General features: G+C 41.9%; 1 protein-coding gene across 6 annotated transcripts in view; it reads left to right on the forward strand.

Annotated features, from left to right (window-relative positions):
* The window catches only part of RALGAPA2 (Ral GTPase activating protein catalytic subunit alpha 2), a 341,673-nt gene that overhangs the window by 26,928 nt on the left and 293,996 nt on the right, over positions 1-20,749 (forward strand). For all 6 annotated transcript variants that reach the window (XM_027624203.2, XM_027624204.2, XM_027624200.2 and 3 more), the window contains exons 2-3: positions 7,417-7,527; positions 12,651-12,700. In XM_027624203.2, the coding sequence (XP_027480004.1) occupies positions 7,417-7,527; positions 12,651-12,700 (161 nt within the window). The remainder of the gene's footprint in view (positions 1-7,416; positions 7,528-12,650; positions 12,701-20,749) is intronic.

Consider the following 20,749-nt stretch of genomic DNA (forward strand, 5'->3'; position numbering starts at 1 on the left):
ATTTCTAGGGACATGGATGGAAACCAGGGGGAAGGCCAGGGGGGACATCCCTGGTGTGTGCCTAGTCTAACGGTTGTCTAGTTATTGAGTCTGGTGTCAGGCATCTTGTGGTAGGGAGGTGAGGAATAGGGGCTGGGTGTCATGCAGGAGCAAGGAAAGGATCTCCTCATGTTGGGGTGGGGTGGAGTAAGGGTTATCTTCAGTACATTATTGCTTAACTTCTGGATGACTCCAGGAGTAATTCCATGTCAAATACATCCAATGATATTTATACCTAAAAGTGGATGTGGATTGAAAACATGGCACTTTGAGAGAGTTTTTCTGAAATTTGAAGTCTCCATGGCATCAGAAAAAATGTGCTTGCAGAATGGACTTTGATCTTTGAGTTCTTAAAGCTTTGCAGAGCTTCTAGAAATAACTTTGCATGGTGGGGTTTTGGGTGGGTGTGGTGTCACACCAGGTGTCCTTATCTGCAAGCTGACTTTGGGGGATGAGTAGGGCCAACTCATGATTCACCCTTTTCCACCAGACTTCTCACACCACGTCCTTAACCACATCTCCTTTCAAAGCCCTGATGTACTGGGGGCTGAGCCTTTCATCTGCTAGGTAAGTTAGTATTTCATCCACATCAGGATTTTGCATTTGCATATAATCAGTACCAGGGACATTTTTAGGTCTGTAAATAGATGCATTTTTCAGATGTGTATTTCTCTTTAATAATAATGATGATGAAAGTGTTGATTTACCATTGAAGCACAATCAGCATACCTGCTGTCTTATGACCTGATTACTTTCTGAGTCTCGAAAGGGCTTCATTGTGTGGATTTTACTTCCTTACCAGGTACAAAGCTCCGGGTCGTTCATCTGCCCTTGACACAATATACTGCACACACAGGAGGTTCTAAAATCTACTGGCCAGTGTCAGGAAAAAGAGTCTTGCCTGCATCCTGGTTAGCATGGATTACTGTTGACAGAAAGTTTGTATCAATGGGCAGCCTCTGTTACTCAGATCCATTTTTTTCTGCTTTTCCTTATAATGTTATCCTTGGGGTCATCTCTTCATGGGCTTGCTGGCCTTCATGGCCAGTGAAGCTGCTTGGTGATGAGTTTCTTCTTCCCCATCAACATTTCCACAGTAATGTTGAATAACAGCCCCTCCCAAACCTCATGGCTTACATAGGCCTTGTGGCAACAAGTGTCTGTTTTTCTTCCTTACCAATCTCCGTGGTTGGGGTGGTTCTGCCTCTGGCTGCAGGTTGCTTGGGCTTGGCTCCACTGTGGGTTGGGTCCAGCTTTGCTCCATGAGTTTCCTCATATCCTTTAGACCAGAGACTACCTGAGGTTCTCCAGCCACCACTGGGTCATATTTCTAATGACTGGTTTCCCCAAATCATTTGTGGGTGTGCATCATCCAAAGGTGTGGCTTCAGGTAAAGAATAATTTGTGGCATTTTTACAAACTACCACAAGAGGGAAAGAGGACAAGGACCAAGGCAGTTGTTAAAAGGTGAAATCACCAGAGTCATATTAGTTTTTTTAGGTAAGAGTGCACTACTAATGACATTTATCCTTGTCAGTGTTTTCTGTCTTATGTCTGACTAGTTTATTTTCCTTGTCCTCTCTGTTTCTAAATTATGTTTATTTAGGTTGTCAGGTTCACCTTGAATGTTTATTTCCCCTTTTTCGGTATAACAGACTGTAATCTTGCGCATTGTGCTTTCGGTACCATTGTCTAAGGAATTTGAGTAAAATAGTAAATGATACCGTCTTCATCTACACATTGATGTGTAGGAAGGTTCTTAGTTCTCTGGGGAGAGGGGGTAGTGGGAGGGATGGAGCGGTAGGAAGGACTGGGAGGGTCATTCCCTACTAGGGAAGAACTGAACTGAGCTCCTTGTTCCTTTTGAGGGTTTGCAGTGGGGCTCCTGAGTGGGATAAGGATCTTTCCCCTTCCTTTGGTGCTTCCTGGGGGCTGCTGAAGCAGGTTTTCGTGAGACTCTATTATGATCCTCTCAATTAAAAAGGGTAGAAATGGTGTTGAAAAAGATTTTATGTGGAAGGAAATGGAGGGATAATCCCATTCATTGCTTTCATAGATTTGTTTGTTGGTAGTGCTTATTGCTGTATTGGGATCAAATTCCATTTAATAAGGCCAGTCTCATTAAGTGTATGAGTTTCATGAGTCATTGAGTTTTACAGCTTCACAGATAGGTGAAGCTGGTTATTCCCACCTAGTGAGACGGCCTTTGTCAGGAGCTAGGTAATTACAAAACGACTAACATTTATATAATGCCGACTGCACTCTGACATGCTCATTTTATCCCCATGGCAGTCCTATGATGTAGGAACCATTGTTGGCCCCATTTCTGAGATTGAAATTGAGGAGAGTGCTTAAAAACTTGTCCAAGGCCTTGTAGCTTCTAGACTTTACTAGAAGCTGCTTCTAGTAAAGTTTGCTTCGGAGGTTTTTTTTTTTTTAAGATTATTTTTTCTCACCTAAATTTGTTTTTTTTTTTAAGATTTTATTTATTTATTTGACAGAGACACACAGCAAGAGAAGGAACACAAGCAGGGGGAGTGTGAGAGGGAGAAGCAGGCTTCCTGCTGAGCAGAGAGCCCGATGGCAGGGCTTTATCCCAGGTCCTTGGGATCATGCATGACCTAAGCCGAAGACAGATGCTTAACGACTGAGCCACTCAGGCCCCCCTGCTTTGGAGGTTTTTGCCCTCAGCCTTTGCTATTGCTTTTCAGCTAGATAGGGAGAAATAACAAGAGGTTTTAGCTGGACAAAGGAGTGGGAGAGATGGTAGCTTTTGGTGTGGTTTATAGATTAAAATAGAAACAGTTTATTGGCTCTTGGTTGGTGGTAAAGGAGAATGAGAAATTAAAGATTTTTTTAAAAATGCAGGAATGATCCCTATAAAGCTGTCTGCTGGTTGTTTCTCTGTGGTTGGTTTGAATGTACTTCTTTCTCTGGGCTTTGTGATGATAGTAAGGCAGTGTACTTGTGTCTGTGCCAAATACTGAAAATCAACACCTCAAAGGCAGTTTGTGGGCCGGGGCGCTGTTGTTCACCACTTGTCCCCCCTCTGTCTTCCTCACTGCTCACCACGAGTGCTATGGGAGGGGAATGCTGTGAGCTCCTTCATGGGGAAATTGGCAGTTCCCATTTTCAGTGCCACTCACTCCCCTCATTTCTCACCTGTCCACTTATCTTCCTGCTCTTTTTCATCTGGCTCTCCTTTACATCTCCAAGGTGATGATTATTTTTATATATTCCTGACCTGATTTCTGGTTTTGATGTATTCCCCCTTCTCTCTGAGGCCTTTGTGTGGTTCAGATTTGAGTTGGGGACCAGATAGGATTTCTGCCCACATTTCTGACTGACTGTGTTACCTTGGGCAGGTCATGTAAGATCTAGAACCTGTAGTTTCTTTATTTTCATCACACCTGCCCCATCTACCTCACAGGGTTATGGGTGAGGGTCAAATAAAAGAAATTCCTGAAAGTGTCTTTTAAAGCATAAATGTATAACATTAATTAATATTCCCAACCTCCCCAAGTGGCTTTGTCTACTCCCTGCTTTGATACCCTGCGTAAGCTTTGGTCATGGTGCCTTTTGCATTACTTGCTTACTTCTGTACCCTCGAAGGCCCTGTGTCTTACTCTCTTTGAATTTCTTAGCACTTGGCTCAAGGCAAGTTGGCGTGGGTACTGGCTCAGTAATGTTCAAGTGAATTGATAAAGAATATCTGCCTAAAGGATGTTTCTGATCATAGTTGTTTTGTTTGTTTGTTGTTCATTGTTTTTTTCCTGAACAAAGCCCTCCTCCTCATCTCTATGCTTTTTGAAGTTAGCCTTGTTAAAAATCAGCCCGTTCTAATTTTCTTGTGTTCCCTTTTGCAGGAAACTAAATTCCAGTATCTGTGGTCTCCTTCAAGGTCTAGGCTTACTTTTAAATATTCATCTGATGAGTCTTGCTTTTAAACAATCAGACAAATCAGTTCTTCCAGTTATTGAATTAGAGATATATAAAATATTTAATATTTATTTTTTGTTTATTCATTTAACAAATATGCCTTGAGTACCTTTTGGGTACCAAACTCTGTTCCTGGAGCTAGGAAGAGAGCCGTGAACAAATCAGATGAGATTCCTGACCTTATACAGCTTCCATTCTAGTGGAGTGTCAGTCAGTGAAGAAGGAAATCAATGAATCTTAAGTGCTATAGGAGGGAATCATGTGAAGAGGACTCCTAGACCAGTGAGCAGTCCTCACATTTATAAATAAAACTGAATGTGTTACAGATGTCATGCTCTTAGTTTCCCTGTGTATCAGGTTACCTGAAAGGTATCTAACGGTCTTGATGGTGGGTACTTGAAGTTCTGTCCCATTCATACCTCATCCACAAGAAAGATACAGAATGGCTGAGGAGGAAAGTGGCTATTTTCTGGACTTTTGGTTTCATGAGAGCACCTCAGTCCGTATGAGTGCTCCTCAACCTTGACTAGAACCCTCTTTGTTCAGGTTGCTCTATTTGAGTATCTCTGATAGACCCAGGGGGACCCAGGGAAGATGAGGGAGTCATCGATCACCTAGTAACCTCGCTGTGTCATATTGCTGTGTCAGTGCACCCACATCCTCAATGCCAGGGAAACTGCTTGCTTGCTTATGGCATTATATATCCAAGGCCTGTTCACTGGTGAGCAGTCAGGCATCCAGCCATTGCAGAGCCTGTGAAGGAAGAAGGTAGGGCGAGTGGATGGCATGTGAAGAGTGACATACAGGGGCACTTTTAGGTTTCTTTGAAGAGGTAATGTGTGATCCCAGTTCTGAAGGATGAGAAGGAATGAGCTATATGGGGATCTGGGGGTAGGGACAGCATACGAGAGATGCCCCAAATGGAGAACGTGTTTGAGAAATTCAGGGAATAGAAAGAAGCCACGATGGCTGGAATGTAGGGTGTGAAGGACAGAGTGCTGTGAAATGAGGTTGGCATTGAATGGAGGAAACTACACAGGGCCTTGTAGGCCGTGGTCAGGAGTTTGGATTATAAGTACTACTGGAGGCCACTGGGAGGTTTTGAGTGAAGGAATGACCTGGTTTAATTTACAATGCTCCGTCTTTCTGCTGACTGCATGGTGGAGGATGGCCTGTGGAGGGGAGGAGTGGAAGCAGGAGCCCAGGCAGAGGGCTTGTTGCAGTCTGGGTGAGGATTCATGGTGACATATGCCAGGCAGGGCCGAGGAGGGCTTGAAGTACCCAGTGCTGGAGCATGTTGGAGATAGAACTGACACCCCGGAGATGGGCTGTGAAGGATTGAGAAGAACCTGGGATGACAAGCAGCTGGGTGGGTGGCGGGCCCTGAGGGAAGAATAGAATTTGAGGGGAGAACAATACTTTCCTTTGTACATGTTTGATTTGAGGAGCCTTGTAGTCCCTCAGGTGGAGAAATCCAGCTGGCAGCAGGCTTTGAGAGTAGAGCTTGCAGGGTGAAATCTGGAGTCCTCAGCAGAGGGGTGAAATCTCTTTCTTGATAGTACCCAGGATCTGAAAGTGGGTGAGACCATTTCTTTCCTATAGGCATATGATCTAATTAATGGTTTACACGTTGTGGCCTTTATCCTATCGTTTTATGTTATATGTGTTAACATACATATATGTTACAGGCCATTTCTTTTTTTTCAACTCTTCAAGAAAATATTGAACTAGATAAATACTGTGCTAGGTGCAGAGGACGTAATGACGTATGGGATGGACTGAGGGTTCTGTAGGGTTGGTAGTATCTCCAACAGAGAAGACCTATCATTCCTTCAGAATTAAGTCAAGAATTCCAATGGGAGGGATTCCACCAGGTATTAAGTAAAGTGAGATATGTTTTATGACCCAGAGAGAACTAGCTGGTGGGGCAATAGCAGAGGCACTGACCTAGTCTCTGGGCAGGCTGGGGATGTTTCAGCTATCAGTGAATGCCAATAGGAGCTGGCAGGTGAAGTATGCTTCAGAGGGAACAGTTAGCAGTGGGTGGGCCAGCAGTTCATATTGGGGTAAAAATGAACAGAATCCTTTCTTGGAAGTGCACATTCTGTGGAAGGTACTCAAGGATTCCTTGGCAAGATTATGTAGCTCATAAGAATGTAAGACTATTTTCATTGCTACCTGCTTTCACACAGGTAAATTTGTTAGTTACTAGGAACTTCCATTGCTCTGTGCTATTATTTTGGGGCAGAAAATAGAATGTGAAATTGGCAGCTGATACAACTTTACACACATTACACGCATTATTTCAAAGAACCAGGTCAGGTTTTTTTTTGGTATGAAAACCCCTTTGTGGTTCTCAGAGGAAAACAACACCTTAGATTCACCAGCATTAGTGTTAAGTTTATAGAACTTAAATATAGTAATGGATGTGTTCATATATAGTCACAGTATTAGGACCCCAAAATTCAGTTGAATCCACTTTATCATAGATTGAATAGCAGCACATTTGTTTCTTGAGTAATCCTTGCAAAATTCAAAGAAGCTGTTCTTAATTTTCCCGAGATGACTAGTGTATTCTTCCCAAGAGCTAACACCTTGGTCAGGACCCTGTTTAAATGGCACAACCAATCTGTTTGCCAAGGAAAATGTACAGCCAAGGAAAATGTACAAAGGTATGTTGACAGTGGATAAGTACTCTGACCAGAGTTGTGAGGGATACTCGGGCCCCTGGATGAAGTGGCTCTGTTGCTGCTGGACCCCAGCAGTTACCGCTGGGCTAAGCTCCCTGCACAACCTGCAGCCCCTGGTTGAGCAGACCTGGTGCAACAGGGAGAAACACTGCTCAGGGCAACTCTAGGAACACATGGCGGGCTTCCCTGTGTCCAAACAGGAGTGGAACAGCTCACCTGGGAGCGGGAGGGAAGGCTTTGATCAGTGGCCAAGGTGGAAGTGGGTGGGTGTGCTGGGGAGTGCCTGCTAGTACTCTTGAGCTGGTGTCAGGTCAGCTGGGAAGGAGGAGAGACTGGGCCATGTAGGACTCCAGGAGCAAAATTGTTTTTCAGATGTACAAACCCCATCCCTCTCCTCATTGAACTTCTATTCCCCACCCCCAACAGGAAGGCATCTTGTTCCTCCCCAGACTTGTACTAACCTCTGGCCTTCTAGCTGGTGTTTGAGAGCTGTGCCCCCATGGTTCTGATACCCTTGAATCTGTCTCCTGCAGGGGTCTGCCTGTGCGGGAGGGGCCCTAGGCCAACTAAGATCTCTTTGTGGAGAACAAATGGGTGGGGATACTATTGTCATTGTTCTGTTTTGTCTCATAGGGGGATAAAACTAGTTTTTACTTTCCTTCATTTCTGAAAAGGTTGTTTGTGAATTCTGATATTTGATCTGACAGTTGGTAAGATTATTGTCATAATGGTAACTTTTTCTTTTCAGATAATGTGGATGCAAGTGATCTTAAGCAGTTTTTTGAGACCAACTATTCTCAGATATATTTCATCTTCTATGAAAATTTTATAACACTGGAAAATAGTTTGAAGTTAAAAGGTAAGCATTTCTACAAAAAGATTTTTTATATACGAAGTTGTTTTTTTTGTTTTTTTTTTTTACGTTCAGAAAGTTTTAGAGGTTGTCTGTCACGAGTCACAAGTTATATGCTTTTAAGCTTCCTTTCTTGCCAGACTCTTAGCAAAGCTGGGAGATCGCAATGGTTAGCATCTTTGTTTCCCTGGAACCTTCTCTCATACAGCTGTTAATTGAACAACAAATGGCTACAGGGAAAATGGAAGGAGAAACCCGCAGAAGTCATGAGTTCCACAGGAATAATATACTTAAAAAGAAAGACATAAAAGTAATATGTGCACACTATAAAAAAATTCAGACTCCACTAAAGGGTTTGAAATGGGGCATCTGGATGGCCTAGTCGGTTAAGTGTCTGCCTTTGACTCGGGTCATGATCCCGGGATCCTGGGATTGAGCCCCATGTCAGGCTCTCTGCTCAGTGGGGAGCTTGCTTCTCCCTAACCTCTGCCTGCCACTCCACCTGCTTGTGCTCTCTCTCTCTCTGTCAAATAAATAAATAAAATCTTTAAAAAAAATAAAGGGTTTGAAATGAAAATTGAACCGTATGTTTTTGGCCAGACCCCCAGTCCTGCTCTGCATGCAACCACTATTAAAAGTTTCATGCATTTCTTTCTATATGTGTTATTAATGTATTATGTTTATATCTGTTTATGGTTATACCCTTATATACTTATATAAAATATTCTTTGAAAAATCAAGCCAATAATGTCACACTGCACAGTCTGCTCTGTATTTAGGTGACAGGATAGTGTAGCCTGGGGAGCCACACTGGGTTTGGATCCTGGCCCTATCCTTCCAGCTGTTTCTCCTTGGGCAAGTTACTGCACATCTCTCTGACTCAGTTTCCTCCTGTCAGCATCAAACAGGTTAACATGTATCCTCGGATTTCAGGACAGAGTATGGCACATAGTATGTGCTCAGTAAGTATTAGCTGCCATCATCACCTTCTTATTTGTTTTCATGTAGTCCATTTTGGAAATCCTTACATGTTAGCACACTTATTTCTACCTCAGTTTTATTTATTAAAAAAGTATTTTTTTTACTTGAGTATAGTCGACACACCATATCACATTAGTTTCAGATGTACAACGTAGTGATTTGACAAGTCGATACGTTATGCTCACCACAAATGTAGCTGCCATCTGTCACCGTACAGCATTATTATAGTACCACTGATTGTATTCAGTATGCTGTGCCTTTCGTCCCCATGACCTTTTCATTCCATAACTGGAGGCCACTCCCCATCACTCATTTTATATATCCCTCTGCCCCCTTCCTTCTTACAACCATCAGTTTGTTCTCTGTATTTATAGGCTTGATTCTGCTTTTTGTTTGCTTGCTTATTCACTTGTTTTGTTTTTTTTAGACTCCACATATGAGTGAAATCATACGGTATTTGTCTTTCTCTGTCTGATTTACTTCACTTAGCATAATACTCTCTAGGTACATCCATGCTGTCTTAAATATCGAGATCTCATTCTTTTTTATGGCTGAGTAATATACCATTATATGTATGTACCACTTCATCTTCTGTTGATGGACATGGGCTGCTTCCATATCTTGGCTATTGTAAGTAATGCTGCAGTAGGCATAGGGGTGCATATATGCTTTCAGAATGTTGAGTCTGGTTCATAAACTGCCACAACAGTAGTGGGAACTCTGGAGGGAAGCCAGGTTCAGGAGGTAGGAGGATGAGTGCAGCTTTGGGCAGTCTAAGTTGAGATGCCCATGGGACACCCAGGTGTAGGTTCTGGCTGGGCAGTAAAAATGTAGGGACGGGAGCTTGGGAGAAGAGAGGTGCAATCATGCTGTTGCCAAGGGACGTGTTCTTTGTAGAGAGAGTGACAGTAGGATTTGGGGTAAGTCCTTTTATTGGGCAGATAAAGAGGAAAGATAAAGGAGTAGTGTATGGAGCTGAGAAGGGGCTTCGATGGCAGGAAAGCATTTTGTCATAGAAGCCCAGAGAAGAAAGAATTTCAAGAAATGAAATGTCAGCAACGTTTGATGATGCAAAAAGTTGTGGAGCAGCTGGATTAGGAAGTGATAGTGCATTGAGGAGGTTGTCACTGAGTACTGAAAGAAAAGTCTAGGTGAGTACTGGGATCCTAAGCCAGACAAAAGTCTAGGTGAGTACTGGGATCCTAAGCCAGACAGAGAGATGGAGTGACTAGGGGTGAGACCGTGGAGGCTACACACAAGAATATCCTTTTAGAAAGTTTGACGGTGAAGACAGAGGATCATAGCCTAAGGTGTACCTTGGTCGGGGGAGGGTTTTACAGGCTGCATTTACCTGTTTACAGGCTGGCTAAAGGGAGATGACTGATGGTGCAAGGTGATGGGGGACATGAGTTGAGACGGAGTCAGGTATACAGAAGAGGATGCAGAGAAGAGTGTATGGATGCCCTGACTGCTTCTGCAGAACCTGAGGCAGACATCAGGCATGGAGGGGAAAGAACGTGGTGCAAGGCACTGGTGGTGGTCTTGGACACAGACCAGATGGCTCAGAGTCGTACAGAATGCTCCAGGTTCTGGATGGTCATCAAGTCAAATACGGCCATGTGCCCAAGGATGCCAACAAGGGGTTTTGTTTTTTGTTTTTCAATTAATTGCTCAGTTTTTCCCCTGTGAGTTAAAAATTGACATACATCTTGAGCTTAATTTTTTTCCCAAATTGGTAGATAATTCAAATATGAAACAATCTGGTTTTTATCCTGTTCCCTAGTTTTGTCCCACTTAACTTTTTTTCACAGGTGTGTGGAGGAAAAAAGTGTGATATTATGGGTAATCAGAATAGCAAAGAAAGATATTAGAATCCCTTGTCTTAAAAAGCCCTGCAACAAAAACACCCCATTTTTAAAGGCTCCTCTGTCCCTCCTTCTAACCCTCTTTTGCTCTCTCTGTCCTTTTAGAAGAAAATGTACTTGTTCAAGAGTGTATCAGTTAGTTTCTGCTGCATAACAAATTGCATTTTAAGCCATCCCAAAACTAAGTGCCTTAATAAAACAACCAGTCATTTAGCTTACAATTTTCTGGGTTTATTGGGCAGTTCTTCTGGTTTAGGCTGGTGCATGCCTCTCCCATCAGCTGGTGGTTGATGGCCTCATTTATGTGTCTTGTAGTTGGCAAGCTGTTGACCAGGGCACTCCATTCTTGCAGGTTATCTTGAGCTCCTTTACATGCTGGCCTTAGGGTTCCAAGCTCAGAGAGTGCATAAGGCTTTTCAAGCTTGTGCTTCCCTCACATTTGTTAATGTAACATTGGCCAGAGCAAGTTACATGCCTCTCCGATGCAAATAGAGAAATAGACATCTCTTGATAGAAGAGGAAAAATTCTGCATTCTTACAGTCTACTACAAAGAATCATAATGAAGAACCAATAAAAATAGGGTTGAGATTTTAAAGTTTCTTGCTTTTAATACAGTCTGTGTTTTGATTAGAGTACCAGGAAGAAAGTGTACCAAAACAACAGAATGAAGGAAAATGTTTGCTATGAGTAATGAAATCATCTTGTGGTAACTTCAGCCTTCCATTATTTAGGCCAAAACCCAAGTTTATTGACTCTGCCTTCAAAATACATCCAGAATCATTGGCCTCTTCTCACTGCCTGTGCCGGTAATGCTGGTGCTCCCATTATCCTCACCTGGATTATTGCAGTTAGTCTCAGAAATGGTCTACCCCTTTCCACACTTGTGATTCCCCCTCCCCCCCCCTCCCCTGCCAGTCTCTTCAGAAGAGCAGCTGGAGTGATGCTTTGAAAATATATCACATCATGACTCAGCACTCCATACCCTCAAATAGCGTCCCAATTCTGGGAGTCATTACAATGGCCTCAGACCACCTTACCTGCCTGCCTTTACCCTACCTGCTTTCTAACCTCACCTGGGGCAGTTCTCCCCCTTCGCTGCAGACACAAGGGCCTTCTCGCTGTTTCCTGACCATGCCAGGCTTGCTCAGCCATAAGGACTTTGTCCAATACCTCTGCCCGGAACAAATTTCTCCCAAATGTCCATATGGCTTATTTCCTTACCCCCAAGTGTCTATGTGTCTTCCTTCCTTACCTTTTTCAGATCTTTGCTCGGATGTCATCTTATCAGCCAGGTGTTCCCTGACTTCCCTGGTCAGAATTGAATACCACCCATTTTGGCATTCCCCATTAGCCTTCCCTCTTGGTTTTCTCATTTATTGAATACCTCCTCCAGCCAGAATATATCTTCCTCAGGGCAAGGATTGTTGTGTTTTGTATCACTCCTGTATCCTCACGGCCTGGAAGAATCTCTGACACAGACATTCTTTAGTATTTGTTCAATGAACATATGCCATCTTGTCTTACTTCATAGAGCTGTGGGGATTCCGTTATATCAGGGGTCCACAACTTGCAGCTGACTGCTTGTTTATGCAAATAAATTGTTGGACACAGTCATACCCATGCATTTATGTGTTACCCATGGCTGCTTTTGCGCCATCATGGCAGAGTTAAAATGATTACAGGAGGGGCCTGTAAAGCCTAAAATATACACTGTCTGGCCCTTTACAGAAAAGGTTTGCTGCTTCCTAAGGTAGATGCTGAATGGCAAGCACTTAGCACAGGGCCCTTGGCACAGAGACTGGACGATAAATGTAACCGGCTGCTATAGGTTTTGTAGTTTCTATTATTGTCACTGTCAAAAGGACAAGTGCACATGGCCTGAAGACATGCATGGCTTTTCATGGTTATGACTGCTCTGTGCCTCTTCACATCAAAAAAGGTAGAACGCTTTCTTTGCTTCTGCTGTGCATTCCTTCATAATTTGAGCTCATAAGTAACGAATTGAGAAATGATACATTGCCGTCTATGGGTTGACGGTGACTTGGAAAATGTGGAAGCTGTGTTTAAACAACTAGTGAGGAGTGGCTCTGCTAGAGGTGGACTCAGGCAGTGTGGTTTGGGTATCTATCTACATTCCTGACACGGATTCCATGCTACCTCCTGGTAGTTTTTGAATAAATGAGTGTATGTTGAAGCTTAAATGTTTTCAAGATAACGTAATTTTTAATATCCTAAAATTTATGCATTGTCATGATAACTAATGTTTTTTTGGTATATTCCAGGGAATAAGTCACAAAGGGAGGAGCTGGACTCCATCCTCTTTCTTTTTGAAGTAAGTGTTTGTTAAATTTGTTTAGCTTTTAAGATTCTTGTTGGCTCTTTAATTTTATTTGAAGACATAAAAAATGATGGACATGTATTTCCTTCCCTCTACTTTTACAAACAATCCTGCAAAGAATATTCTTGGGATTTTTAATTTTTTTTTGCAAACATGTGGGAGAATTTTTCCTGTATGGTTACCTAGATGTGAAGTTATTAGATGGAAATGTATCCACATTTAAAATACTGATATTGCCAAATTGTTTTCAAAAAGGTCATATAAACTTATATGGACACTTATATGGAAGTTGTGTGTAAATTTCCCTAACCAACACTGGAGATGATTTTTTTTTTATATATATGCAAACTGACATGTTGAAAACCCACTGTTTTCAGTATGTATTTTCCTGACTACTAGTGACATTGTAATCTTTGTATGTGTCTGTGTGTCCGTGTGTGATCACATATTCTTTTCAAAGTTGGATCAATATATTTGGGTGTGGTTCTTGATCTATTAAACTTAAAGTCTTGTCCGCGTGTATTAGACAAGTGGCCAGATTACTGATACCTTCAGAGCTACACTAGAACTAAATTGTGGGTTCTGAAAGTTAATTGTTGGTTATCGAGAAATTATTCATGGTTTGAAGAGACATGTGCTTAGGTTGGTGTGAGATCAACTTTATGACTGTAAAGGGAAGACCTAATGTATATTTGTTATGGAGCTGGCTGGAGGGAGAGGCCAGGGGAGAAGGCTCTCCATGGACTTTTTGGGTTTTTGGAGTAAAACAGATCTGAAGACCCCCTGCCCAGTACCTGGCTCATGGCTGGCACTCAGCGACTGTGGTTCCTCTTTCTCTCCTTTGAGGGCTGTACTCCTTCCCCAGAGTAAGAGACATTGATTCACTGTATATTTTATGGTGGTTATTGTGTTTCCTGTGGTAACCCTCCTGTGAATGAAATTCGTACAGAGGAGCTGTCTTTAACAGGAGCTTTAATTAAGCCTGTCTCTTATGTATCTACTAACCATTATTTGCTTCAACTATCCCATTAATTTAAATTATCTTATTTATGTAGCAGTTGATACATTTACTAAAGAACCTATAATATGTATGCAAGTTTTGAAGCATAGTGCTAAAGTCCATTCTCTTGATACCCACTCCCCTCCCTCATTTTAAGAACTAGAAGCTACCTGGGTGCTTCTCCTTGATCCTGTTCTTTTTCTCCTCTGAAGGCAGTCACTCCTCTGCATTATGCTGTTACCCTTCTTTTTTAAAAATGGTTTTTAACACAAGTATTCCTATCCCTAAACAACGCAATTTTGTTTGGTTTTGAGTATAATAAAAATGGTCTCACATGGTACATAATTATCTGTGGCTTGCTATTTACATTCAACGGTATTTCTGAGATTTATCTGTTTGTGAGTTTAGCTCAAGTTCATTCATTCCATCCCCACTGCTGGATTAAGTGAATACGTATGTATGATTTATTTAATTCCAAATTTTGTCTACAGATTTTTTTTTTGTTTTCTTGGTGGACAGTCAGATTGTTAATAATGACAAGCTTGCCAGTTAGTCTGTTTTCTTGTCCTAGAGTGCTGGCCCAGCCCTCCAGGACATGGATAAATAGACACAACAAAGATGGTCATCCTGCTTCTGATTTAAAGAGTTCTGTTAATGTTTCATCATTCAGGGCTTCCCTGGCCTCCTGATGTTTTATTAATGAAGTTTTCTGTAAATTTTCAGTAGATACACTTTATCAGATTAAGTTTGCTTCAATTTCTAGTTTGGTAAGATTTATAAAAAGTCATAGATAGGTTTTGAAGTTTCCAAATATATTTTTTTTCTTTATTAACTGAGATAATCATGTGATGATTCTTCATGAATATAAATGTGAATTGTAGTTCTGAATTTTGGAGGCTAATACTTTGCATTTTTGGATCTCTCTTCACAACTGAGATTGGCCTAAATTTCCCTTCCTCACATTGTTTCTGAATGATCCTGATATAAAGGTTGTAGAACCTGGTGTCAAGTATTTCTTTTTCTATTTTATAAAACAGTTGCATAAGATTAGAATGATGTGTTCCTAGAATTTTTTTAGTTTTTCCTATAAAAACCTTCTGAAACTGGTCCTTTATTTTTTATCACTCATTCAATTTCTTTAATCATTTTAGGATGATTTTAGGATTATTCAGGTTTTCTTTTTTTCTTGATTCAGATTTGGTAAATTATATATTTTTCTAAGAATTTGAGGAATTCTAAGAATTTTTGATCACACCAGAGTTTTAAAATTTTTTGGCGTAACTCTTCTTTTAAGGGTCATAATTCTTTAAATTTTCTCTGCTCTGGATTAATCTTCCTTGTCTTCAGTTGTTATGTGTATTAGACACTGTATTAGCAGTAGTCGCAGTAAAATACTTGTGTCACCCTTTACGGGTACCATTTTACTAGCTTCTCCTTACCACTGCAGCAGCTTTAAACTCCGTTCCCTCTCTAATTGTTCCTTTAAATGCCTTTTCTCTCTGGCTTCTTTTAAAATCTTTTTCTTAGTCTTTGGTGTTCTGTAGCTTCACCACAAAATGTCTAGTTGAAGATTTCTTGTCTTGCTTGGTATCTATGCATTTCCTGTATTTCCTTTTTAGACCTCTTTTGTGTTCTTAAACATTTAACATGTAATATTTCATATTCTGTATCTGATCATTCCAGTATCTAAGTAAAGTCTTCGGTTTGCCTAAATCTGCTGTCTCTCACAATGGCTTCTTTTCTAGCATGATTTGTGGTGGGATTTTGAGACCAGAGTTAATTGAACATAGATTTAATCTGTTTCAATTCCTGTGTTTTTCTGGAGGGTTTGTCTTTCTTTGCCAGGTGGCTGGGAGTGTTCTTGGTTGGAACCACTTTGGCTCCATTTGAAGGTTCTGGTTTATTAAGGGAATCTCAGGTTCAGTTCCTCAGATGTACCATGTGGTGAGAACTGGGGTCTGGAGGGCACAGACATCTAGATCTAGAGATCCTGCAGTGAAATTGGCATTAGTTCTCTGGCACCCTGAATTGTTTCTCTTGAGCTTGTTGCTTACAGATCAGGTTTTGGCCACTTCCTTCTTCTTACTTCCTTTCCTACCATTTTTTAAGTCCTTTGCTAGTTTCCCAATGTCCTGTAAAGCCCAGAAATGTTTTGAGAATTATCTTTGGTGTCACTAATTTCAAGTCTTGTCCTGTAGCAGGAAAGCCTGTCAGAGACAGAGACCTATACCTCCCACAGAGGAGATTTTAATACCCTCTCCTCATGTCCAGAAATTCTAGATTAGGGAGGGTGTTATTACAGATACATTACCATCTACAGAGGATTAGTTGCCTATATAATAGAACAAATATATATTATTCAAAGCTTCATAAAACTTTCATTTTGCATAGTAAATATGAATGAATAATGAACCAGCATTACTTTTGTTTATGCTTATGTTCTCTTTCTGTCTCTGGCTTTAGAAGGTAGGTTGTAATTTGTATGGTTCATTTTGAAAATTAAGTAACTTCATTGCTATTTTCTACAAGTTACTGCCATATAAAGAGGTGGTTTATGAGGATTCAGAGGTAAATACTTATCAAGGTGTAAATAATTGGGGAAGGCTTCCTTTATAAGAGGTAAAATTATTAAGACATGTTAAATCACAGAAGGGATATCATGTAAAGGTAGCCTATAAATAAAAAGTGGATTGGAAGAAAGCAGAGAGATGAGAGAGTGAGGAAGGCTCGGAAGGAGAGTGTGTAGGGAGACCTGCTGCCTGTCTCTGTAAGTCAGGGGAGATCTGGAAGGGATCCTTTGCAAAAGGAGGCAGTAGTGTTTAGATGTAATGAGCGACTGGAGACCTTACAGTGCTCTGATGAAGCAAGTGGTGTGCAATCAAGGCTGCCAGCCCAGTTGAAGTTGCGGTTTCAGGCAGCAAGCAGGCCTTTCTGTCTGACTTTATCTCCAGCAGGAGCACTTGTACTCATTGAGGTTGACCTCCAGACACCTTTGCCTGTGGCTGCAACTCTGTGCATCACTTTGGTTGCTGCTTCATGGGGATGTTTGTCACATTTTTTTTTTTTAACTGAGGTTCGCTTGTTAATTTTCCTCTTCTTTTAAAAATATATTTAATCTGTCATTGCCATGTGTTTCAAGTGGCAGTGGGGGATGATGGTGTGGGACCCCGTAAGATGAATTTACATGGCCATCTTGACCACAGTGTAAGTGTTGTACATGGCCATCCTGTGTCATCCTTTCCTTCTGAAGTGGATTCTGCCTTCCCAGTTTTTATCAATGGAAGACTGGGGTCTTTGTTGTTTTAGGTGACTTGTCCAAGATTGCACATCTATCAAATGGTAGATAGAGACTTAACCTCTGGTCTCATTGTAGAACCCATTTTCTTAACTCAGTGCCATGCCACCTACCATGTAGGAGTCTCAATACTCTTCTGCTTTTAAAGCTGTATTCCACGGGCCATGTCTACCAATATGTATCTACTCTTGTATAGTTCATTCATTTATTACACACATTTATTGGATGCCAGCTACGTGTTTCAGGCACATTTCCAGGTGCTGGAGATATGGTGGTGGGCAAGTCAGACAGAACCCCCTGCCCTCATTGAGCATACATTACATTTCATACTAACGGAAGCATCCATGGGTAACAATGGACTTAGGCCAGAGCTCCAGTAATGACCTGAGTCACAGAAAATTCTGAATGGCCCTTTGTAGAAGGGATACTTTGGTGGCAGCCCTTGAGGTAGCTACCTACATAGGGGAAAAGGAGGGCTGGTGTGGAAATGTAAGGCACCTGGTGAATGGGCCTCAAGGTCAAATAACTTTGAGAACCTTCTATATTAGGTAGTTAAGAGGTTGTTTTAATGGCACATGGGATTTGTTTTAATCAGATGTGGTAAGACAGGCACACAGACATGACAATGGTTGCCATAAAGGAAGAAATATTTATTGTACTCACAGGAGTATGATAGAAACAGGAAGCATGGCCTGCCAGCAGGGCTATGAAGAGAGAACCAGAGAGCACACAGAGAGCAAGCAGAGAGAGGGGAACCGAGGGTGGGAGTCTTCATTGTGGCTTGTGAGGGAAGGAATGGGCAAGGCAAGGCAAGCAAGCTAAGCAGGTTTAGGATTGGATAGTTTGAATAATTTTGGCAGGCTCTGGGCTGTAGAGGGGGCCCCTAATGGTCTAGTACCTAGTCCCCAGGTGATTTGAGCAGGAGGATAGTGACCCAAGTCTTGAGAGCCCATAAAAGAAGGTGGTTGTGGGAATGGATTTTGGTTTGGTTGGTTTGCCCATCAAAGGCATGTTAGCAGGTACTGTGTGTATGACTTGGCTAACCCTGGAAGGGGCAGTCTCTCTGAGGTCAGCAAGGTCCCAGATGTTAGAGCATCAAGAATACAGAAAATGAGAGCATATAGTTAATACAGAGATGTTGTTTCAAGCTGTCTGCCATGTCCTATGCCATTTCCCTTTGGTACAGAAATGCAGTCATTTGGAGTTATTCATTTATGCTTAAGGAAATTCTAGAATTTGATAGCAAGGCATTTCCTTTCCCCCACCCCCTCACCCCAATTAAAATATACATTAACAGAAGAGGTTTAATTTCAAGGCTTACACATGTTCTGACCTCCGAATGCTACTCATTCATCTATTTTTCAAAGATCATAGAGTTAGACATCACAGATATACAGGACATTTGACTTCTAGATTCCTTAGTTTTAGATTTATCCAAATTACCCCGCCAGATTAAATAAGCCCTGTTTTTTCCTTCCTAGAGACCTGCACAGGTTCTTTATAGCTTCTTATAGTGCGGCCTGAGCTGGGCTAACATGAGCCCCTGCAGGGTCCCTGCATGTTTTTCTTCCACATGTTGTTGGGGGTGTTGTTCTGTGGAAGTGCTCTCTCATACACACACTGCTTTGCTTACTGCCCCTTTACCTCTTTTTGCATAGTTTTACTCCTGCCTCTTGGTTTATGCAATTCTTTTTTCGGGAACTGCCCTTTGCTCTCCTCATCCTCTGGCCCATACTTTCCAGCTCTGTTCAGACCCATTGATTTCTTCTGGCAACTCCAGCTAGAGGTGCCCATTTTTTTCTGTGAACTTGTATAATACACTCCCGTGTTACCATTTCATTATAGCTGGATGTTCATAGTTTTCCCTGAAGGCGGCTGTGCCTTAGCTTCCTAATGAGACTGTAAAGTTCCTGAGGCCAGCAACCATTACGTATAATTCTTTGTAGCACCCCCCCCCCCCGCCCCCGCTGTGAATTGCACCTGTTTATATTTATTGTGAGATTAAAGCCTCTTAAATTCTCATCTTATCTCCCATGGGGTTATTTGTTTTTTTTATGTTAACATTTTCCTTCCTCACCTAAAACTCTCTGGATAAAAGAAATAGGAAGAAGGTAGCTTTAGATCAGGCATTGGTCCTGCTGAGCTGTGTGGCCTTGAGGTGGGTACTCGCCCTTTCTTTACCTTGGCTTCCATGTCTGTAAGGTGAAGGAGTGGGACTGGATAGCCCTGAGGTCTCTTGAAGCTCTGCCAACCCATAATACTACAAATCAGGAAGTTCACAGGCAAGTCTTTTAGAATGAAATTTAATTTCATCCTTCTGTTTAGTTTTAAGTACTAAATCAACTTGACTCTGACTAGCCTTTGCAGATTTAAACATCTCAGTTGCTTTTTCTCTAGGGCAGCTCTGTTCAATAGAACTCTCTGGAATGATGGGAATGTTCTGTGTTGGTGCTATCTATCCAATTAGGTAACCACTAGCCACGTGGGCTGTTCAGTGCTTGAAATGTGGCTCTTGTGACTGAAGTTTTAATTTTAAATAATTTCCTTTGATTTAAATTTTAAAATTAAATAGCCTCATGTGCCTAGTAGCTACTCATTGGACAGAGAAGCTTGATAGTCTATCAGCAGAGCCTTGTTACCTTATTTCTCTTTGCTAAACAGTTGGTTAAATCCTCAGCATTTGTGTCCTCGTAGGGCAGGGGACTTAAGGTTTAGGGTTTTACTGACATGGTTTCCCTGGGCTTCTCAGGCTTTGTTACCAAAGTGCCCTTGGCTGGGGGGAAGCATGGTTCCAAAGTGGCCTACGCAAACATAAAATTGAAAAGCCACACACAAATTCATTCTATTCTTTTCATGCTTGTTTTAGGATGAAAATAATACTTTAAATAAGGGTCAAATTAAGTAGTACTTCATCTCCAGCACAGCTCCCATCTTCTCTGTACTCACTCGCCTCACCCCAAGATAAAGAAAACACTTGAGTGTCATTTCAGGGGGCGCCTGGGTGGCTCAGTCGTTAAGCGTCTGCCTTCGGCTCAGGTCATGATCCCAGGGTCCTGGGATCGAGCCCCGCATCGGGCTCCCTGCTCAGCGGAGAGCCTGCTTCTTCCTCTCCCACTCCCCCTGCTTGTGTTCCCTCTCTCACTGTGTCTTTCTCTGTCAAATAAATAAATAAAATCTTAAAAAAAAAAAAGTGTCATTTCAGGAAGATGTATTCTGTTTCTCCTCCTGCCTTGTTTCGGTGGGGGAGATTCAGGTCGGAGAGGCATGGGTGCTAGGGGCAAACCGTAGCAGGTGAGCCACCCAAAGAGTGCCGATGATCTGGGGGCTTCTTCAGGGGCACACAGAGGAAGGGGGATAGACTATGGTCACTAGTGTTTGTTTCTCCTTTACTATTGAAGATGAAGTTGGTTGTTTGAAATTTACTGTAGGCCTCCTACCTACCATCTCCCTTCCCTCTGTGTGGTGTGGAGGTAATGCTGGATTGGAGGCAGGACTCATGCATACAGAGTCTTGCTGGGTGTAGTTAGTTTGGGAGTCATAATGGACTGGCAGTGAATCCAGGGCTGTAGTGGAAGCTGTCTTACTTTAATGGAATTCAACACTGGTTCTCTTGTTCTTTATTGCTCCAAATGAGCTTATATAGATAGTGGGTTTAGCCTCTAATTCTTTTCCTCAAAATAGGGGGAAAAGATTTTTACTAGCTTTTCTGATAATAGTAACATAACTGGATCCAGTGCAGTGCCCAGAG

This window comes from Zalophus californianus, chromosome 8 (genome assembly GCF_009762305.2).
Source record: "Zalophus californianus isolate mZalCal1 chromosome 8, mZalCal1.pri.v2, whole genome shotgun sequence".
Lineage (NCBI taxonomy): Eukaryota > Metazoa > Chordata > Mammalia > Carnivora > Otariidae > Zalophus > Zalophus californianus.